General features: G+C 45.7%; 1 protein-coding gene across 1 annotated transcript in view; it reads left to right on the plus strand.

Moving 5' to 3' along the window:
• Positions 1-21,256, plus strand: part of stxbp5l (syntaxin binding protein 5L) — a gene marked incomplete at its 5' end in the record, with an annotated part of 281,832 nt that overhangs the window by 245,869 nt on the left and 14,707 nt on the right. Inside the window, 3 exons of the mRNA XM_083777165.1 lie at positions 1,519-1,629; positions 10,498-10,551; positions 18,693-18,896. Coding sequence (XP_083633291.1) covers positions 1,519-1,629; positions 10,498-10,551; positions 18,693-18,896 — 369 coding nt within the window. The remainder of the gene's footprint in view (positions 1-1,518; positions 1,630-10,497; positions 10,552-18,692; positions 18,897-21,256) is intronic.

Genomic DNA, 21,256 nt, shown 5'->3' on the forward strand with positions numbered 1-21,256 from the left:
GAAGGAGACTGCAAGTGAAAGGTCTTGTTTTTGTTCTCCTCGATAAACAGCGTCTATTATCAGTGAAGGAAGCATGCCGTGGCAGAGTGACCCAGGGCACGGTCATGACATTCCATTACTGGCCTGTCATATTGTCAATTAGTCAGATAGAGAGGGATAGAGAAGGACGTCTGAGATGGAGAGACAAGGCTTGAATGAGACGGACACAGGCGGGACACCTTTTCTATCGAGTCATGTCCATTTTCATTAACCAAATGCCTCTCAGAGAGGAAGACAAAAGTTGGCCAATTAGTGTTATCAGTGGAGACAGTTTTTGCGGAGTAAGATTAGTCGCTTGGCATGTGAATTGTAGGGTATAACTGTGATGGAAATTACAGTTTAACAATGTATCATCCTGCCTGGTGCAGAACAAGAAGAGAGTAGCAAGGCGGAGCACGGAGTTGTTTGGTCCTTTGTGTGTTGTAAACAACCTTAACGTTCAAGTAGCGTTACAAAGCTCTTCTGGTCGATAGCAGCAACTTGCGGTTTCGTAATCCTCTGTTTTCTACCACCCCTCTGAGGCCATTAGAGTTATGTCTGGCTGTCATACACCTGTCATACGCCTGCTCCGCTAACTCCACAGCTTTTTAAAGAAAACCCTGACATCATCGAGACAAGCCTTTTTTCTCTCTCTCTCTCTGCCTCCTCCACTGTGACAGACGTCCTCCTATTGTCATTAAGCCCCTTCAATATGACGCGCCTTTTTGAAGTCCACCGTCCTCTCTTGTTAAGTTGTCGCTCTCCTCTGTCTCATATTTCCCTTTTCTTTGTTATATTTGCGTTGTTATATTGTGTGTGTTTTCGGCTTACACACACAGACGTCTGTGGAAAGACAGCTTGACGTCTATAGTGGGTGGACATACCGGTAGCCTTGTTTGACCAGGTTTGTTAGTGAGACGTACAGGCTAATGAGCTGCCATTGTGGCATAGTGGCGCTGGCTAGCTGACCTAGCGTGATATATTTAGACAGCAGCTTCTCAGCGGACAGGGACAGGGCGATGGGGAACTGAACAGCCAGCATTGGGGTTGAATTTGAGCCTGTGCCGAGATTGTTAACTATGAGATTGTCAGATCAAGAAGGCGCTTTGATCATAAGATTTTAGTTGACTAAATCTACAGTTGATTTAGTCGACTAAAATGTATTTTGGCGGGCCTTGATGCCGTCTTCGTAATGGCTGATTTTACACTTGCTGAAAATTGCCGCTCACAATACAAGCTCACAATGCCTCTTGTAGATCGGCTATTTTCAGCATACAACATTTCTGTCTAGTTTTTATTTGTTGACGAAATTGTCTTATAGTCTTATATAGTTTTAGTCATCATAGCTTAGTTTCCATTTAGTTTTAGTCAGTGGAAAAAGGTAGTCGACGAACATGTTCCGTCTTATATCAAACACTGCTCTCACCCCCCTCTTTTGTCCTGAAAAGTGTGTGTGTGTGTGTGTGTGTGTGTGTGTGCTCTGTGGGCTCCTCTATTCAGTTCATTACCCAACCTCCCTACACAATGACCCCCGCGTCCCGCCCGAGGGCCACGGGGCCGGGCTGAGAGGCCACAGCCACTGCAGTCCAGTCTTTTACCTGCTGGACAATGGTAAGAGGAGCCATGTTGTCCAGCGGACGCTGTTGTCCCTCGCTCCGTCATTCTGCTTGGGGTGCCATGTTGTCCAGCGGATGCTGTTGTCCCTCGCTCCGTCATTCTGCTTGGGGTGCCTTTCATTGTTTGGGATTGGGGGTGGGGCAGGGCAGAGTGTTTTGGTGGACCAACCAGGTGCTTTGATGTTGGACGGTGCATGCAATCAGACTGTGTTTCTAGTAGGCCTCGTCTTGTCGCAGCTTCATGTAGACTCTCCACCACCACCCCCCCCCCCCCCCCCCTCCCCCACCCACCACCACCACCACCAGGGACGTGCACACGTCAGACATCAAAGGGGGTTTCAGCCCCTGCCCTTTTACCCGTCTGTAAAACAACTGCCCTCTCCAGACCACGAATGCAGCATCCATGCCATACCGGAAGGCAGCATTCAGGAGGAGAATTGCTTTTTTTTCCTCCGAAATCGCCTGAACGTGAACACAGTATTTTGCGTCGAACAAATTTGTTTTAGAAATCCATGTCGCGTTACACGAAAATAGCTGGTCGACAAGCTCTTAACGTGTCGCAGCGCGACGCGCTGAGAGCTTTTATATCTGCTATTTGCGCTATTTTTGTCCAAAAGTGCCCTCTTAACAGGATTAAGACCCTCTAACACTCTCTGCACGTCCCTGCCCCCCCCCCCCCCCCCCCACCCCACCCCCCTCGGCTGCCCAGAGGCGGGCGGCTCCCGTGATGTTTGTTGTGCCAAACCCTGGTCCGTTCCGTACAGTTCGTGGCCTTTTCCATTCTGTGAGCTGTGCTGACCACTAGATGTTGTCATTGTGTGTGCCATGCTGTGACAGTAGTAACCAAGGCTGTTCCTTCTCTAACCACACGGCGCTGCCATGCTGTGACAGTAGTAACCAAGGCTGTTCCTTCTCTAACCACACGGCGCTGCCATGCTGTGACAGTAGTAACCAAGGCTGTTCCTTCTCTAACCACACGGTGCTGCCATGCTGTGACAGTAGTAACCAAGGCTGTTCCTTCTCTAACCACACGGTGCTGCCATGCTGTGACAGTAGTAACCAAGGCTGTTCCTTCTCTAACCACACGGTGCTGCCATGCTGTGACAGTAGTAACCAAGGCTGTTCCTTCTCTAACCACACGGCGCTGCCATGCTGTGACAGTAGTAACCAAGGCTGTTCCTTCTCTAACCACACGGCGCTGCCATGCTGTGACAGTAGTAACCAAGGCTGTTCCTTCTCTAACCACACGGTGCTGCCATGCTCTGACAGTAGTAACCAAGGCGCAATAGTGCTTCAAAGCTCACCTTGCACTTATTATAGTTTTAGCAGCTCTAGCAGATCTACAAGCATTGTGAGATTGTAGCAGTGGCGTAGCGAGACTTCAGTAGGCCCCACACAGGCTGCTCACTGCAGGCCCCCCCGGGCCGCAAGCGTGTTGACTGTGTCATGGTTAGTTGCGCACCTGGATTGTAGATCTGCTATTTTTGCTACTGTTTTGACTAACGACTAACACTAAGGACTTTTGCTTCATGCTTTCAGTTAGTTATGTCTATCTAGCTGTTGCCCCCGTGACCCGACTACGGGGAAGATGGACGGATGGGATACCAACCTGAAACGCTTAAGTCTCCAGCAAGGGCAGAATCCATTTTCTTGCGACCGACGGCCGTCGCGACGGACCTGTCCGTCGGGGGGTCCGCCGGTCCGTCGGGGGGTCCGTCGGTCCGTCGGGGGGTCCGTCGGGGGGTCCGTCGGTCCGTCGGGGGGTCCGTCGGTCCGTCGGGAGGTCCGTCGGTCCGTCGGGGGGTCCGTCGGTCGGTCGGTCCGTTTTTGCGTCGCGACCGTCGGTCGCAGGGTTAGGGTGGATGGATTCTGCCCTTGCTGCCCAAATGGTAACTCTGTCATTTCTCTACCGTTTTGGACGGGGGTGGTCTCTTTGGAATCGTGTGGCCCCCCTGGAGGTTTCTATGGGGGTCTCGAGGTTCGGGGACCCCTGGGGACCCCCACGGACCCCCAAATGGTAACTCTGTCATTTCTCTACCGTTTTGGAGGGGGTGGGCTCATTTGAATCGTGTCGCCCCCCTGGAGGTTTCTATGGGGGTCTCGAGGTTCGGGGACCCCTGGGGACCCCCAGGGACCCCCAAATGGTAATGTCACCTGTGGACACTAACTGTAATTGTCTCGCTGTCTCGCTGCTGCGCTGCGCCGCACAGACAGCAGCTTGTGTGTAACATGTGCGTTCGTGCCGTGTTGCTGGTATATTATTATTATTATATTTTTTGCGCCGCCGCGTTGTCTCGCTGCTGCGCTGCACAGACAGCAGCTTGTCCTTCCCAGCCTCCCCGTCCTGGACGGTGCAGAACAGCGTTGGATCGCCGGCCGCCTATCGTTGATCGCCCGCCGTCTCCTCGAGGACCGCCGACGCAGATGGTTTACTGCTATATGCCATAGTGTTTATTATAGCTACTATTATTACACACTGTGCTATTATCCAGATTCCTGAGGTGGACATTTCAAGAGGAGCTTGTGATTATTGCTTGCCTATAGATACAGTGCCTATTTATATTGCTATTTGCTACGTTTTAATAATTGCCAGTCATACAGTATAAATTGCCACATTGTTATACCTATACATTTACGTATTTTACTTGTATAGTGTTATATTTGATATCCTGCTACATGATTTTATACTTACCTGTTTTATCTCCGAGCTTATAATAAACTTTGTTACTTTTCTATATACGACCTGCCTGCTGCCCTTATCCGTTTTTCTCAAGCAATGACAATTTCACTGGAGCGCAGCGCTATATGCACGCAGACAGCACATGATACAGGCCTACATCCCGTCCCAAACACTGAGGACAGTGAGGAGGTAAAGTAAACTTGTTTATAATGTGGCAAGAAAAATATATTCCAATTACTTTTCGGTGCGCACTCACCATGAATCCAAGCAGAGGTCCTATAGGTAAAACACCGCCGCCACAGTCCCAATGGCCCGTGCGCAAAAAGTTGATATTTAACATTGGCTATAATCTGCCAAATCTCAACCGATTGGTATAATTCCAAATGGTATACACTCAATGAAATTTATATTTTCCATTTTTCATGGGCGTATAAGTCATAGAGCCAGAGAAAGGAGAGATATGGTATAGGGAAGCACTAAGCCCTGTTAGCCATGCAGCCTATTATGTTTCATGAGCTGTGGTGGCTTCACTGATATACAACCTTTATTCAAATAGTTGCAAATGTATTAATAAAAATACTGAGCATGTATGTTTGATATAAGGCCAAACCTCATTTGAAAGAATATATTCAGAGTATACTCTTCATTAGCAAACTGTACCAAACGAAGGAAAAACCCCCGCGGGGATAACTGACGTTATAAGAAGATAACGCCCCTGCATGACACCTCCCTGGCCACCGTATAGCGCATTGACAGGTCTGTCTGTCTGTCTGTCGTAGCATGCAGATAGACAGATAGGGGGGGGGGGGGGCAGTTTGACAACAGCGGCTGACACATGTTCATTGATTATGATTAATAGGCCTACTGTATACAGCTACTGTGCTGCTGGATCGTCGATAAATGGACTATAGGCCTACTGGACTTTGACGTTAACGTTAAAACAGAGGCCAGCCAGCGGTACCGTGACCACACCGTTCGTTGTGTGTGTGTGTGTGTGTGTGTGTGTGTGTGTGTGTGTGTGTGTGTGTGTGTGTGTGTGTGTGTGTGTGTGTGTGTGTGTGTGTGCGCGAACTTCGAGACGAGTTGGTGACAGTGGTTTGTATTTTGATTTGAAATAAATAATGATGAATAGATGTCTACTGTTCATGCTTGTGTGTGTTTTTTTTAGACAATAGACCACTTAGCAATTGCTTTAACTATGAAAGAAATGAAGACGATGAAGGATATCGATGAAATGTATGTTTCACTATATATAAAATATATACCTTGACTCTCCCTCTGAATGAAATTAAAAATCGGGTCCTAATAATTAACCCTAAAAATCTATAGACCTACCCTTAGTTTTAGCTGGAACACACGCTCAGCATCGCGGGGTTAATGGTAGGCCTACTTGGTAACTATACTTAAAAGGTCTACTTTATCCCATCACAACTATAGTGATTTTGCAGCTATTTTCAATGAACAGTATGGTCTATTGTTGATTAATGTGGTCATTTCAATCTAGGCGCCGTAATGCGCAAAATGGAGTCGACCGGTGGCCACTGATGGCCTATTATTCCTATAAATTCATATCATGCCTGTTGGTGAAATATAAACATCTAAAATGGTTCAGTAATAATTAGCATAAGTTATTATTAACGAAAAACATCTAATACTATTTTAAATTGGTCTAGTAAAGTTAGTAACTAATCAGAAGTTGTTTCAAACAACTGTTTGAAAAAACTGTTTGTTTTTCGTTAATAATAATACATGCTAATTATTATTGAACGGTAAGTATGCTGGTATGTACGCTATGGTACACTATAAGCTTGTATATCTGTTTATTTTAAGAATGCGCCGCTGCATTCTGTCAGAATCTCGTGTGTGTGTGTGTGTGTGTGTGTGTGTGTGTGTGTGCGTGTGTGTGTGTGTGTGTGTGTGTGTGTGTGTGTGTGTGTGTGTGTGTGTGTGTGTGTATGTGCACACATGTGTCACACATGATGTGTGCTATATATTTTATAGCTCTAGAGACGCAGAGACAGAGACATATTTATTTAAAATCATCCTGGCACGTAGGCCTATAGACAACGGCGTCAACTCCGCGCAAGAGCCAAAGCACTCGCTGGCAAAATAATAATAAGTTAATATATATAGGCTACTCTAAGGTGGGCACCTGTCGTTATAAACCTTCTGCACTTGCCTATAAAGCCAATGAACGGAGCTCATTTCTCTCTCTCTCTCTCTCTCTCTCTCTCTCTTTCTCTCTCTCTCTCTCTCCATCTGCCGTGCACATGCAAAGAGCGCATGCAGGTATCCAACTATCCAACATTGATAAACTGGTTCGCTTATATCCGTGCAGTATAACATCAAAGTCCAGTAGGCCTATAGTCCATTTATCGACGATCCAGCAGCACAGTAGCATATACAGTAGGCCTATTAATCATCATCAATGAACATGTGTCAGCCGCTGTTGTCAAACTGCCCCCCCCCCCCCCTATCTGTCTATCTGCATGCTACGACAGACAGACAGACAGACCTGTCAATGCGCTATACGGTGGCCAGGGAGGTGTCATGCAGGGGCGTTATCTTCTTATAACGTCAGTTATCCCCGCGGGGGTTTTTCCTTCGTTTAGTACTTTATTTACAGTTTGCTAATGAAGAGTATACTCTGAATATATTCAGCAGCAGGCAGGTCGTATAGAAAAGTAACAAAGTTTATTATAAGCTCGGAGATAAAACAGGTAAGTATAAAATCATGTAGCAGGATATCAAATATAACACTATACAAGTAAAATACGTAAATGTATAGGTATAACAATGTGGCAATTTATACTGTATGACTGGCAATTATTAAAACGTAGCAAATAGCAATATAAATAGGCACTGTGTTGAGATTTGACGGGATGTATGTCCTCACTTGTGTATTGTGTGTAATTCTGTACTGCTGTTCTGTGTGATATGCAGTGTTGTGCTTGTGCCACTGTGAGGCGCCAAGGCGCAAGGTATGGGATGCATGTTTGTCTCCTATGGCGTGATCAGGTAACTCGGGTCACATGACCACTGCCTGTGTGTGGAGCGGACCGGTGTTTTTTCATTCAGTGATTGTATTGTATTGGGTCTGTCACCGTGAGAATGATGCGTGACAGGGAGCCCTTAATATAATAATAAATATGCCATGCTTGGCTAAATGGATCTAATCTTTTCTCCGAATGCAACGTGTAAGCTGCAGAACTTCTCATAACTTAACACACTGTATCCTATTCCTAGGCAAGCAATAATCACAAGCTCCTCTTGAAATGTCCACCTCAGGAATCTGGATAATAGCACAGTGTTTGTTCCCACCCAATCTCCTAAGCAGCCCAAAGATTGATTAGTGCACATATATTATCGATTATCGTATACACATTAGTACACACGACCACAAAAGATGCCACGGCAAATCAAGTGCACACCAACGATCACTGCAATAAGCCTATATCAAAATAGGATAACACTTCTATCGAAAATCACAGCAGTAAAATACAAACATGCGTGTTCACCAATATAGGGGCGCTAAGAGACAGGTGAAGCCAACCCTGAGAATATTCCACCCCTGTAAGCAGCCCTCTGAAGCCTGAATGACCGCTGTACCCAATGTACTGTACACTACAATAATACGTGCCACACCGTTAAGTTAGCAAATGCCCAATAATAATAGTAGCTATAATAAACACTATGGCATATAGCAGTAAACCATCTGCGTCGGCGGTCCTCGAGGAGACGGCGGGCGATCAACGATAGGCGGCCGGCGATCCAACGCTGTTCTGCGCCGTCCAGGACGGGGAGGCTGGGAAGGAGGATATGATATATAATAATAATAATAATATCTATACCAGCAACACGAACGCACATGTTACACACAAGCTGCTGTCTGTGCAGCGCAGCAGCGAGACAACGCGGCGGCGCAAAAAATATAATAATAATAATATACCAGCAACACGGCACGAACGCACATGTTACACACAACTGACACAAGCTGCTGTCTGTGCGGCGCAGCGCAGCAGCGAGACAGCGAGACAATTACAGTTAGTGTCCACAGGTGACATTACCATTTGGGGGTCCCTGGGGGTCCCCAGGGGTCCCCGAACCTCGAGACCCCCATAGAAACCTCCAGGGGGGCGACACGATTCAAATGAGCCCACCCCCTCCAAAACGGTAGAGAAATGACAGAGTTACCATTTGGGGGTCCCCAGGGGTCCCCGAACCTCGAGACCCCCATAGAAACCTCCAGGGGGGCCACACGATTCCAAAGAGACCACCCCCGTCCAAAACGGTAGAGAAATGACAGAGTTACCATTTGGGCAGCAAGGGCAGAATCCATCCACCCTAACCCTGCGACCGACGGTCGCGACGCAAAAACGGACCGACCGACCGACGGACCCCCCGACGGACCGACGGACCTCCCGACGGACCGACGGACCCCCCGACGGACCGACGGACCCCCCGACGGACCGACGGACCCCCCGACGGACCGGCGGACCCCCCGACGGACCGGCGGACCCCCCGACGGACAGGTCCGTCGCGACGGCCGTCGGTCGCAAGAAATGGATTCTGCCCTCCCTCTAAGTCTGTCTGTGGATTTCTTCCATTTTGAACCAGTGAAAATTATTAACACAAACTAGAACTGCACTCTGTCGAGTGCCTACTTGCGCGTTGCACACAAGTAGGCCATAAATGGCCTTCTAGTGCCGACCGCTACGAACCTTAAAATATCAGCCTCTCTGTAAAACATTGAAATTAAATACTAAAGTCGGGTTATAACTGGCTGTCAATGGTGACATAATTACGATATGTTTCAATATCGGTTGGGTAACAGGTAACGTAACGTATGTATACATGTATGTAAGTTATACTGTACTACTATATTGGTGGTCGTCAGAGAGAGAAACAGTGTAAAACATTGTCCTGTGTCTTCCATAATGCCAGGTTCCTCATCCAACAAAGAGACGATGGTAAACCCTCTCCTTTGAACACAAAGGGGGACGTGAACAACCATCTTTGTCAACCTGTACCTTTGCAGTGCCTCCGACTGCAAAATGCTTGCAAAATGTGTCCCCGACTATTTTGTTTCTTCCAATGTTTACTTGTGATGCCGATCATGCCGTCAACTGACCAGTGTTGATTTTGACAGCACATTTAGATTTTTACTTTGTCTTTTGTAATAGTTTCCATTACATTTTAGTCACATTTTAGTCACCTTGAATGTTTTAGTGTTAGTCTAGTTTTAGTCGACGACATATCATAAGGTTTTAGTCAACTAAATCTACAGTTGATTTAGTCAGCAAAAATGTATCTTTTTCACAGATTTTACACAGCCGATCTACAAGTTTGTAGATCTGCTATTTTCAGCATGCAACAAAGTGTAAAGTGGCTTGTGTCTTTTACTTATACTGGATCTCTTGTCCACTAGTCACTTCCTAACATTTTTGTCTAGTATTTTTGTTGACGAAATTGTCAATATATTTAGTTTTAGTCATCATAGCTACATTTTTCTCATGGTTTTAGTCGACGAAATCAACACTGGTACTGACTTTGGCATTGACCCCTGTTTTTAATGTGCGTTTCCATGGCAGGCCTCCCAGCCTGGGGATCTAATGTGTGTTTCCACGGCAGCCCTCCCAGGCTGGGGATCTAAATTTAAGACATCTAACAGCCAAGCTTGACGGCTTTTTGAGACAATTACTGTCAACAGTCTTTGTTAGGCGAAAACAGTCGATGACACGACGCTCGTTCACATGTTGTCACCAAAGCATAAAGCAGGCTTATTGAGTCTCTACTCCAGCACAGAACTTATCCTGACAAAGGGGTTTCCAGATCTGAACAAAGAGACAGAAAGAATATGTCACATGGATAAATAAAAACAAAATGATTGCGTGATGGAATGCTGGCCTGGGATAACAAACGAGCATGCCTTTTGAAACTTGACTTGCATAACGCTGCCTGACAAGTGCAACATGTCCCAGTCTGCATGTTTTTGTTCCAGAGTTATTTAACTTTGCTTTAGTTGTGTTGTTGTTTTATTACTTCATTGAGCATATTAGTTATTCATTTATTTATTGGTTAGTTCTTTTATTTTAATTTATTTTAATTATTTTATTTTATTTTATTTTTTTCATTTGAGTGGATTAACCGGTACCTTTTTGTTTCCTATTTCTTTTGTTTCAGTAAAGGGGCCGGGCAGAAAGCTAAGTTTGCCAACCGATCTTAAGACCGATCTTGGTACGGTAGGCCAAAAGCCAGCAAGTTTTATTATTTCCACCTTTCTGTTCATTTGAATTTCCTCCCTTTGACATTTTATGTTTCATTTCTTCTGGCTTGCCTTCTTTATGTTTCCACACGCCCCTCCAGTTTCCTAAAGTCTCATTTATGTTTTGTCAACACGATGGTGTCTCGCACTGGAAATAGCCGACCTACAGTCCAATCCAATCCACTTTATTTATATAGCACATTTCACAACTCGGGGGTTTACAAAGTGCTGTACAGAAAGTTAAAAGCTAAATACACTGTAAAGCTAAAACAGAAAAAACATAACAAAGCCAAACAAAAACACAGAGAACTCAAACGGAATTCAAAGCCAAGGTGTAAAGGTGGGTCTTAAGGCGAGATTTAAATTATGTCTGGAAGGCAAGGTGGTAAAATGCCAAAGTTGTTTTATTCCTTATTCTGTGGCATACAAATTATAGTAACAATAGATATATTTACATGTATTCAAATGAATTACATTATCTCTTTTACAAACATAAATGACACACGGAGCAACTAAGGGAAATAATCAAAAGCGTACTAAAACTAACCTCTGGAGTTTTAGACACTAACCTAACAAACGAAAATAAAGTGACAACAGTGCCCTACTATTGCCTACTCTAATCTAATCTAACAAACTGTACAAAAAGCAGGCTTCCGTGGCCCGGTGCTCAGAATGTAGAAATACTACAGGTGATAACATTATTTATAACAGGTTACACAATACACTCATCCCGCATAGCAACTCTTGCTATACGGAGGTGTCCATAATATTACTCCGTGCATTCTCTCGCTGCACGGAGGGCGCGCTGCCTCTAGCCTGCTCCACTCTGGAGTGACTGGTGGACAGCGGCCGTGAGTGAAAGCTTCAGGGCGCCTTTATGCCGTCAGGTGGGCGCAGGTGTAGAAGCTGGTTGGAGGAGCGAGATGCGGAGCGGGCGACCAACAACGGAGCGGCGGCAATGCTCCCCACCAATGGCTGCGCTGACGGACCTACAGGGATGGGTTAGGCAAAGGGGGCGATCACTGTGCGCACCACGCAGACAAAGACATATATATATATATATATATATATATAGGCCTGCGGCCGTAACAGTGGGGGTCAGTTTGACATTGGAGGGGAGGTCGTTCCACAGTTTGACATGGGAGGGGAGGTCGTTTCACAGTTTGACATGGGAGGGGAGGTCGTTCCACAGTTTGGGGGCTTTACGACAGCAAAAGCTTGGTCACCTCTGGTCTTTAGACGTGCCTTCGCTTTGAAAATCGGATAAAATGGAGGCTCAACGGAGCTGGATTTAAAAAACGCATCGCTGGTGGGGAAAGAGGAGGTCCATAGTCCACTCCATACTAGCCGGAGCAATGCTAAAAGGTAAACAGACGGTGCTTTCATATATGGAGTAAACGGTTGTCTATGCTTATACGCGTAGCTGGCATAAATAGTTCCCATTAGCCTAGCTATGTTTATAAGCGTAGATGGCACTTAAATAATTTAAGCTGCCTCATACACCCTATGGGCCACATGGCTCGGCAAGGCTTGCTTATGCTACCACCTGGTGGTCAGATGGGTGGGCTGTGCAGCCGCTGCTAAGATAGCGGTACCCTGTCCAGAAAGAAAGCTGAGAACAACTGGCATCCGCAAACGTTTTGTGAGCTTGTAGGTCAGCTATGTTCGGTTGTGCGATGCTGTCGTACCGCAAAGTATGAATCTAGCTTTTTATACTCTCCCCTCTCCTAATCTGACCGGACGAGATCGCCTGTCTGCCGAGTCCTTTGTCCTGTTCGACCACGTGTTTTTCATTTGATTTGGAGTCCTTCCGGTTTCTGTTCCTCGTACATTTTGCAAGTGTTTCTAAAGGTGATTCGTGGTATCCATATCTAGACCTGAGCTACAGTACATCTCTGAACTCTGTCACGATCGGACCATCGCTGTTTTGTCTTCTAGCTTCCTTCCATTTGAGCCCGTTCCTGTTAGGAAACGTACAATGGATACAAAGTAGTTACAGACCCTTACAGGTCTGTAAGGGAGTGTACACATGGAACCAAATGTTTCCGTTCGTACCCTCTCAAGAGTTAAGGGGGTCCTTGACCTTGACATTAAAATGTTTGACAACCACTGACCAAAAGCCACTACAGTATCCATGGTGTGTTTCCTACATGTTGTCCATTGACGCTGCACAGCGATTGGATCATTGTCTTGGTGTTGTCCATTGACGCTGCACAGCGATTGGATCATTGTCCTGGTGTTGTCCATTGACACTGCGCAGCGATTGGATCATTGTCTTGGTGTTGTCCATTGACGCTGCACAGCGATTGGATCATTGTCCTGGTGTTGTCCATTGACGCTGCACAGTGATTGGATCATTCCCTTCCTCACAGCAGCCTCTTGCCTCTTCAAACATCTCTCTCTCTCTCTCGGCCTGGGCCATGGCTCAGCGGTCCAGGCACCTTTGCTGGTAATCCAGTCTGGCAGTGTGCCGCGGGCTCGACTCCCGATCCCGACGGCCTTTACTGCATGTCACTCCCCCATCTCTCTCCCCCATTTCCTGTCAGACTACTGTCTGACCCTCTATAAAAAAATCACACCCGTTTGAACTGAGTGGTGCAACTCCCCTCTCCCCCTGCCTCTCTCTCTCTCTCTCTCTCTCTCTGTTATTAGCAGGCAACAGTGCAACACTATCTCTCTCTCTCTGTTTCTGGCACAACAGTTTCTGACGCACGCTCACTCACTCACTCACTCACTCACTCACTAACTCATTCTCTCTGTCTCTGTCTCTCTCTCTCTCTCTCTCCCCCTAACTCTTTCCCTCATCCAAATCACAGCTCTCTTCACTCTTCTTGACACATTAAACCTCAGACGGAAATGTGCCAGATCTCCTTTCTTTGTGTTCAATTCCGTGTAATGCCTTTTCCTTTCTTTTGACATGTGTGTTTTGACGAGGTTTCATTTGGTGATGATATCTGTGATCTTTTTTCTGTTCAATGGGGCTGCATCGGTACAGTATATCTGCACATACAGTATGCAGTGAGACCACTTAAACCCTCTATTCTTGTGAAAACGGGCCCGAGTGGAAACTGTACTTGGAGCAGTTTTATCGACCTGCACCCAGTGGGTTTCAACCATAGAGTATATATATCTATAGAGAAGACACCCGAGTTCTCCTCCCATCCACTTGCATTGAGTTGCTCAAAAGCGCATGAGGCGGATTCACTCCTCCTTTCCTGGTAGGAACAGAGTGCATTCTGGGACGGATTGCAATGGTGAGTGGCCCCAAACACATGAACGCGCTGCCGTTGAACGCGCACGAGCGTCGTCCGTCGTGAACGTATACACAATGATAGTCAACGGACAGCGCGTTCATGTGTTTGGGGCCAGGCTGCAATACCTTCATTCGGCCACTATGTCCATTTCGCCTCAAGATTTCCTCTGGGTGCCTTCTCTATAAATATATATACTCTAAGGTTTCAACCCTTTTATCGACCTGCACCCAGTGGGTTTCAACCCTTTTCCATATCAAGGTCCATTATTTATTGGGGCGCAGGGACGTGCACACATAGACATCAAAGGGGGCAGTGGCGTGCACAGACATTTAGAGGGGCAGGTGCTCAAGTGAAAAAAAAGGGCACCTTGTGCAGCGCATTTTGGGGCGGGAACCCATTTTGGTGCTTTAGCTATTGAAAAATACCAGATCTACAAGCTCATAGCGCGCCACCGAGTGGCGCGCTACGAGCTTGTAGGTCTGCTATTTTTCTTTATTCGAAGAACCACTGACATAGAAACATATAGCTTTAGATTGTGGGGGCCTAAATAATATAGTAGAAGCGTTTTTTTATCAAGATTTGATCAATGCCACCATGGTCCACACACTACAAATTAAGAAAAAACAAAAATACTTTTTTCTTTCTTTTTTTTTTAGCAGAATTGCCAAAAGGGCAGGGGGTGCTGTGCTCTAGCACCCCCTAGTATCTATCTGTGCACGCCACTGAAAGGGGGCTTCAGCCCCTGCCCCTTTTACCCGTCTGTAAAACAACTGCCCTCTCCAGACCACGAATGCAGCGTTTACTACATGGTGGAAGAAATGCAAATACCACTCCTTTCCATGCCATGCCGGAAGAACAATTTCTTCACGCATTTCCACCCATGGCCGTCAAAACTAACCTGACGCTGCCAGATGGGGGCGGTATTGGGTAACCATGTTCCCCAACACAGCACTCATCTGGGATCTCTCAGGGAGTTGAGCTGACACAAATCCGTTCCGTACCGAACCAATCAGCGTGAGCTAAGGGCGGGATATGTGCGAAACCGGATGTGAAGCTATATAGACACGTCAATATGATTGGTTGTGTTTGCACGCCCACACGGTGATAGACAGACGGTCCCATCCAATCATCTACCAAGTATCTTGAAAAAAAGGAAGAGCCCCGTCATCGAATTTGCTTCCGCGATCCCAGATCCCAATAAGCTATGAAACAAATTTGTGTAGCAAGCTTCTTGGATCTGGCAGCGTCAGGTTACGTCAAAACACCCCAAGTTGAAAACGTTTCAGCTTCTCCGCAAGCTGATAAAAAAAAAAAGACGCCACACTTGAATGCAAATTTAGTGCAAAAATAAGCGCAAAAGTAAATGCTGCCATCACACTGCGGGGATTTTGAAAAATTAGGCGTGACCTCCCCTTGTAAACAATTCAAAACATACTCTGCACTCAGGGGGGAAAAAATAAATTGCCTTGCTCCGCCAATGTTTATCTGTACCATTGGCGTACGTGTTTTGGTATGTAAGTGTGGGTGTGTATGTGTTTTGGTATGTAAGTGTGGGTGTGTATGTGTTTTGGTATGTAAGTGTGGGTGTGTATGTGTTTTGGTATGTAAGTGTGGGTGTGTATGTGTTTTGGTATGTAAGTGTGGGTGTGTAACACTCTGTATGTGCTTTGGTGTACGTGTGGGTGTGAACTGTATAGGCATTTATTTTATCCTCGTCTCGATGTCTGCCAGTTTCCTGCAGACCGTTGTGGGGCACAACTCGCCACACAGCTGGGTGAAATCCATGATTAACAGTGCCTTAGCAGTGGTGGAAAGTAACTAAGTACATTTTAGTCAAGTACTGTACTCCAATAAAATAAAAATATTTTACTTCACTTGAATATTTCCATTTCTTGATAGTTTGTGCTTCTACTCCTCTACATCGCAGAGGCGTGCAAATGTACTTTTTACACTAAAAATATTTGAAATATTTTGCCAATTTACAGATATGAATTATTAGTATGAAACATTCGCCATTCAAGACCTATTTTATAATTCAGGTATTTGAAAATAGGCAATACTGTACAAGCTCACTTGCAGTATATACTAATTCTAAAACATTTTCAATACTTTAGCTCATTATGAGCGAGAAGTATATATATTTCGATGCAATGCTTGCATCGAACTATTGTACTATTTTGAATACCTTTACCAGTGTTTCTAAACTGTGGTATGTATTGCTTACTTTTGTTTTACCGAGTACCTCTTCCACCACTGTGCCTTTATTAGGCAAAGACCCACCGAGGTGTGAATCCTGTCTCACACTCAGCGGTCGTATAGAGCCCTGATTGGCCACCGGCTGTGACAGCCCGCTGTGACACTGGGCTGGCGTAACGTTGCACGTCCAGGGCTCCACCCTGGACATTGTTTTTTTTCTTCTCCATCTTCACTTTGAGACTTTGAGTCATCTGTGTATCAACAGTAAGGCCCCCAAGCGGAGATCTTGGGCTCGAGCCTGCAAGGAGCACACCGTAGCGTAGGGCATTAAGTAACAAGTCGACTAGTAAATCCACTAGTCGACCTTGTTAGTACTAGTTGATAAAAAAAAGATTTTGTAGGCCTCAAGATTAGGTAGATTATAGTTATAGTCACCAATGTAATTTTTTTTTACAATGTACAAATATTTATTTCAAAAAAAGAAATAATAGGAAGTTAAACAACGACTAGTCGACTAGTAAACTAGGCAATTAGTCAAGTAATAAAAATGACTAGAAGTGAATGCCCTAGCACACCGTCCTACATCTCACTGCATTTATTTGCCAAACGGTTGCCAAGTTTAGAGAGAACACATGTAGCGGGGGATGCAACCACAAGCCCAGCATCACTATCAGGCAGGCGGAAACCTTATTGTATCTACAAAAAAAAAAGAAAAGATTTAGTCACAATCTGTTAATTCAATATTTATAAAAACCCACAGAGACACACACACAAAAAAATGTCAATCTACAAGTGCAAAACTTGTGAGCTTGTGTAGGCTGTTTGACACTTTGGTGTGACAGCGTAGTTAGTAGATATGGACAAAGAAGAGCATTTTGTTTGGGTATGGAGATACAAAGATTCTGCCTGGCAGCAACGATTATCTAACATGATGCTAATGGGTCTCTATGAACAAAGGTATTGAGGTGCTTTCATCACCGTGTCCCGTCAGATCAAATCGTCGTGTTTGTTTTGTGCTCCTATGTGTGTGGGTTAAACGTCAGTTTGGGTTGATGTCAGTCCATTTACTGTAATGGTACCCTTTTGTTTACCCAAACTGTCAAGCCGGAAAATGAACAGTGAGGCATCAAGCCCAGACAACACAAGGCGCTTAATTTGAAATCTCATTGGCAGCACGTACTGCGCTGTAGCTTTTGCTCTGGCAGACTAAACTGCGTTAAGAGTCTGTAACAACGCCCGTCATGATTTCAGCATACAGTGGGGTATGTTTCTTTTTTTCCTCCAGGGCAAATTGGGCACTCTCGGTTTCTCCGGGTACCTCTGAGTAACTCTTCTCAGCCACACCCCTAGTCCAACCCCCAGATTCTTAGCCACACCCCTAGATTGATTTAATGTGCAGTGTGGCCATTAAGCCACAGGGTGGCGTTGTCAAACTAGTGATCACTGAGAGCAGAGGATTTTCTTTGTGCATGCTCATTTTCCCTGAAGTCAGTCAGTCTATTATTATTATTATTATTATTCAAATTGATCCAATTAGATTGTATACATGTCGTGGGTTTGTGAACCGCGTTTTCTACAAAGTGGAGATGGAGAAAAAAAAAAACCCACGCCTGTGCCTGTGATCCGACTGAATGAAAATGTCTTACATGTTTTCCTTTTGCTTTTATTTTCGGAATGACGCGTTGCATCCACTGATTGCTTGTCCTGTTAACCGCTTAAGCACCCTTGTATACCCTACTCTGTACTTGGGGTCCCCCAGGGGTCTACCCCCCGGGGTCTACACTACACCCCCAGGGGTCTAAACTGAGTGTTGTTTTTGGTAGCAAATTTATATTTTACTTTTAGTTAGTTTAGTTTCTTGAATTGTTTTCACTTAGTTTTAGTCACATTTTAGTCACCTGGAATGTGTTAGTGTTGGTTTAGTTTTAGTCATGTCATGAGATTTTAGTCAACGAAATCTACAGGTGATCTACAGGTGATTTAGTCGACTAAAATGTATTTTGGCGGGCCTTGATGCCGTCGTGATGACTATTTTTACACTTAGCCGATCTACGAGCTCACACGCGCTGTGAGCTTGTAGATCTGCTATTTTCAGCATGCAACCAAGTGTAAAATGACTTATACTGGATCTCTTGTCCACTAGTCCCTTCCTAACATCTAGTTTTTCTATTTGTTGACAAAATTGTCAGTAAATGTAATCATCAAAGCTTAGTTTTTCGACGAAAATCAACACTGGTCTACACCACATGTCTTGGACGCACATAGCCGACTCGCATATTGTGTGTTGTAGGTCGGCTATTTTCGCCGATTGTCTGACTATTATTGCATCATGGCCAGAATGGAACTTCTCTCTCATTCTCCATCCTCTCTCTAAATCCCCTCTAGCCCGTAAAGGAGCACTTCACCTATTTGCAACCATATCTTCATACTGTATAATTGGTTTCCCACCAAATGCGAGGAGGGTTAAACATGCAGGGTGAAGTGCTCCTTTATCTCCTCTCCCATCTCGGGCACCACGTGGGATGTCATCTTTCTAACAAGCAACACTTTCCCTCCTAACGTCTAACAAATCACGTTAATATTTCAGCTCCGTTGCATCCCGAACAAAATCTTCTTATTTTCTCCTCCTTATTATTGCTAATGCCTGTATGCCGTTGTTACAGATCATGTGAATGGACATTGCACTAGCCCCACCTCCCAGGCCTGCCCGGCGGCGGCAGTGGGGAAGGCGTCCCCGCGCGTCTCCGCCGCGGCCCCCGAGGGCCCCAGGCTCACCCCCCGCAGAGGGCCCGGAGGCCGGCCTCCCTTCCGCAAGGCCCAGTCGGCCGCGTGCATGGAGATCTCTTTGCCTGTGTCCCACACAGAAGGTGTGTGCTTGCCGTCCCGTCCCCAACCAACCCTAACCCACACCTCTCTCACCCTTAACCCATTCTGACCTGAGATCAGATTCTAAAAATGTCTGTTTGAAAATGACAGTTTTTCTGAAAAAGCTATGTTTCTATGTCAGTCGTTCTTCGATTTTTCAAAAATAGCAGACCTACAAGCTCGTATCGCGCCACTCGGTGGCGCGATATGAGCTTGTAGATCTGCTATTTTTCAATAGCTAAAGCACGACATGATGCCAACACCAAAATGGGTGCCCGGTCAGAATGGGTTAACCCATTCAGAATGGGTTAACCCATTCTGACCCGAGATCAGATTCTAAAAATGTCAGTGGTTCTTCGACTTTTCAAAAAATAGCAGACCTACAAGCTCGTAGCGCGCCACTCGGTGGCGCGCTATGAGCTTGTAGATCTGCTATTTTTCAATAGCTAAAGCACGGCATGATGCTAACACCAAAATGGGTTCCACGTTCAGAATGGGTTAACCCGAACGCACCCACCCACCCACCCCCCTCCTAAGTGCATGCTGACCTCCCCTTCACCGTGGGACTGTTGATCGGTGAGTTGTGTTTTACATTTACCGCCAACACCCCCATCTGGTGTCTGAATTGTGTGCTACAGGACCGCATTTTATTATATATATTTTTGGATACACTTTTAGTTTGAAAGCCACTCGGACAGTGACAGTGTGTATGTATGTAGCACGGGACGGGTCCTGTGAATGTTATTTAATTCACCCAAAACATACATTTTGTAACCAGGGATCAAATCAAGCTGGTTTGTGTCCAAAAAGAGGAATACGAGATATTACAAAAAAGATAAACGGCGATCCCATAGACAACATAAGAATTGTCACTCGCACCGGAATGGAGCGTTATGAGCGCGTAGAGAACACGGTTGTGAATACATTTATGTTAAAATAGGTGTCAAAAGGATATAACGGCGGGGAGGGCGTTTGGACCTGTGTGTGTGTGTGTGTGTGTGTGTGTGTGTGTGTGTGTGTGTGTGTGTGTATGTGCGTGTGCGTGCGTGCATGTGTGTGTGCACAATGTTATTATGACATGTATCAGAATAGGGAGCTAAGGTTTCATGGTTGTTGTGACTCAGATATACAGCAACAGGTGATATGTCACAGCAACAGGTGATATGTTACAGCAACAGGTGATATGTTACAGCAAGAGGTGATATGTTACAGCAACAGGTGATATGTCACAGCAACAGGTGATATGTCACAGCAAGAGGTGATATGTTACAGCAACAGGTGATATGTCACAGCAGGGAAATGTGAATTGTAAGGGGACAAAAAAAAGAAAAAGCCTAACCAAATGGCTCTTAATAATCTGTGGAGCAGTGACTCAGACACAGTGGTATACCTGTGGGCGCACCGCAGCCCCGCTGAAACAATGGTGTGGCCAGAAGGGTACAACAGCAGTAGCAAGCATTTCAGCATTTTGGAGAAATAAATTGGCTGAACTAAGTTTGGGGGGAAAGGGTGTAAAAAAAGCCTAATCTAAATGAGAGAGACTAGCCGAGACTAGAGAGAGAGAGAGAGATTCACCCACATTGCGTCATTAAAACAGACATCTTGACCTAGCTACAAGCCTCCGCAAAGGGATCAGACCGCTGCACCTTCACCTCTATCGATTTCATGTTGTGCTGATCTAGCGTCTGTAAAGCCCCCGGGGGCCCCATGGGGACGCCGGCTATAAGCTTCTAGAAAGCTCTCTCTTGTGTCTCTTGTTGCCGGGGTGTGTTGTCTGCCTATGGTTAAGTCAGGAGGCCTCCGTGGGATTATTAGAGTCTATCCATCCCAGTCACTTCAGCCGAGGCCTAATCCCTCCACAGGAGACAGTCTGTAGGTATCCCCCACACATCACCATAAATAGCCACCCAGCGCTTGAGTTGACACGCTCTGTCAGTATGTATGTATGTACTGTATGTATGTATGTATGTATGTATGTATGTATACATGTAAGTAAATCCATGCATTTAATTCTGTGTGACCAGTCCAGAAGCATCGTTAAAACGCATGGATGCCCCCCCCCCCCCCATCCCACAGCAAATCCTACCCTATATCACGTTGTTGCTGTCTGGCAGAAACCTCTCCTCTTCGTATGTAAACGTTGTATAATTGTTTCTGAATTTAATGCCCTACTTAATCATACTACTCTCTAGGTCGTCCTCAGACGAGCCCTCCATCGTTGCTTCCACCCATCCCGGTTCTCCATACATCTGGCCAGCTCGTCAGTGCTTTGCGCTCCTGCGTCGTTCTTGAGTACATCCACATGTGTTAGTGTGGGGCGACCGGTGCCCGTGTGTGGGTTCCCACAGCACTAGCTTGCTGG

Source organism: Protomyctophum parallelum (assembly GCF_964188405.1).
Source record: "Protomyctophum parallelum genome assembly, chromosome: 11".
In the NCBI taxonomy this organism is placed as follows: domain Eukaryota; kingdom Metazoa; phylum Chordata; class Actinopteri; order Myctophiformes; family Myctophidae; genus Protomyctophum; species Protomyctophum parallelum.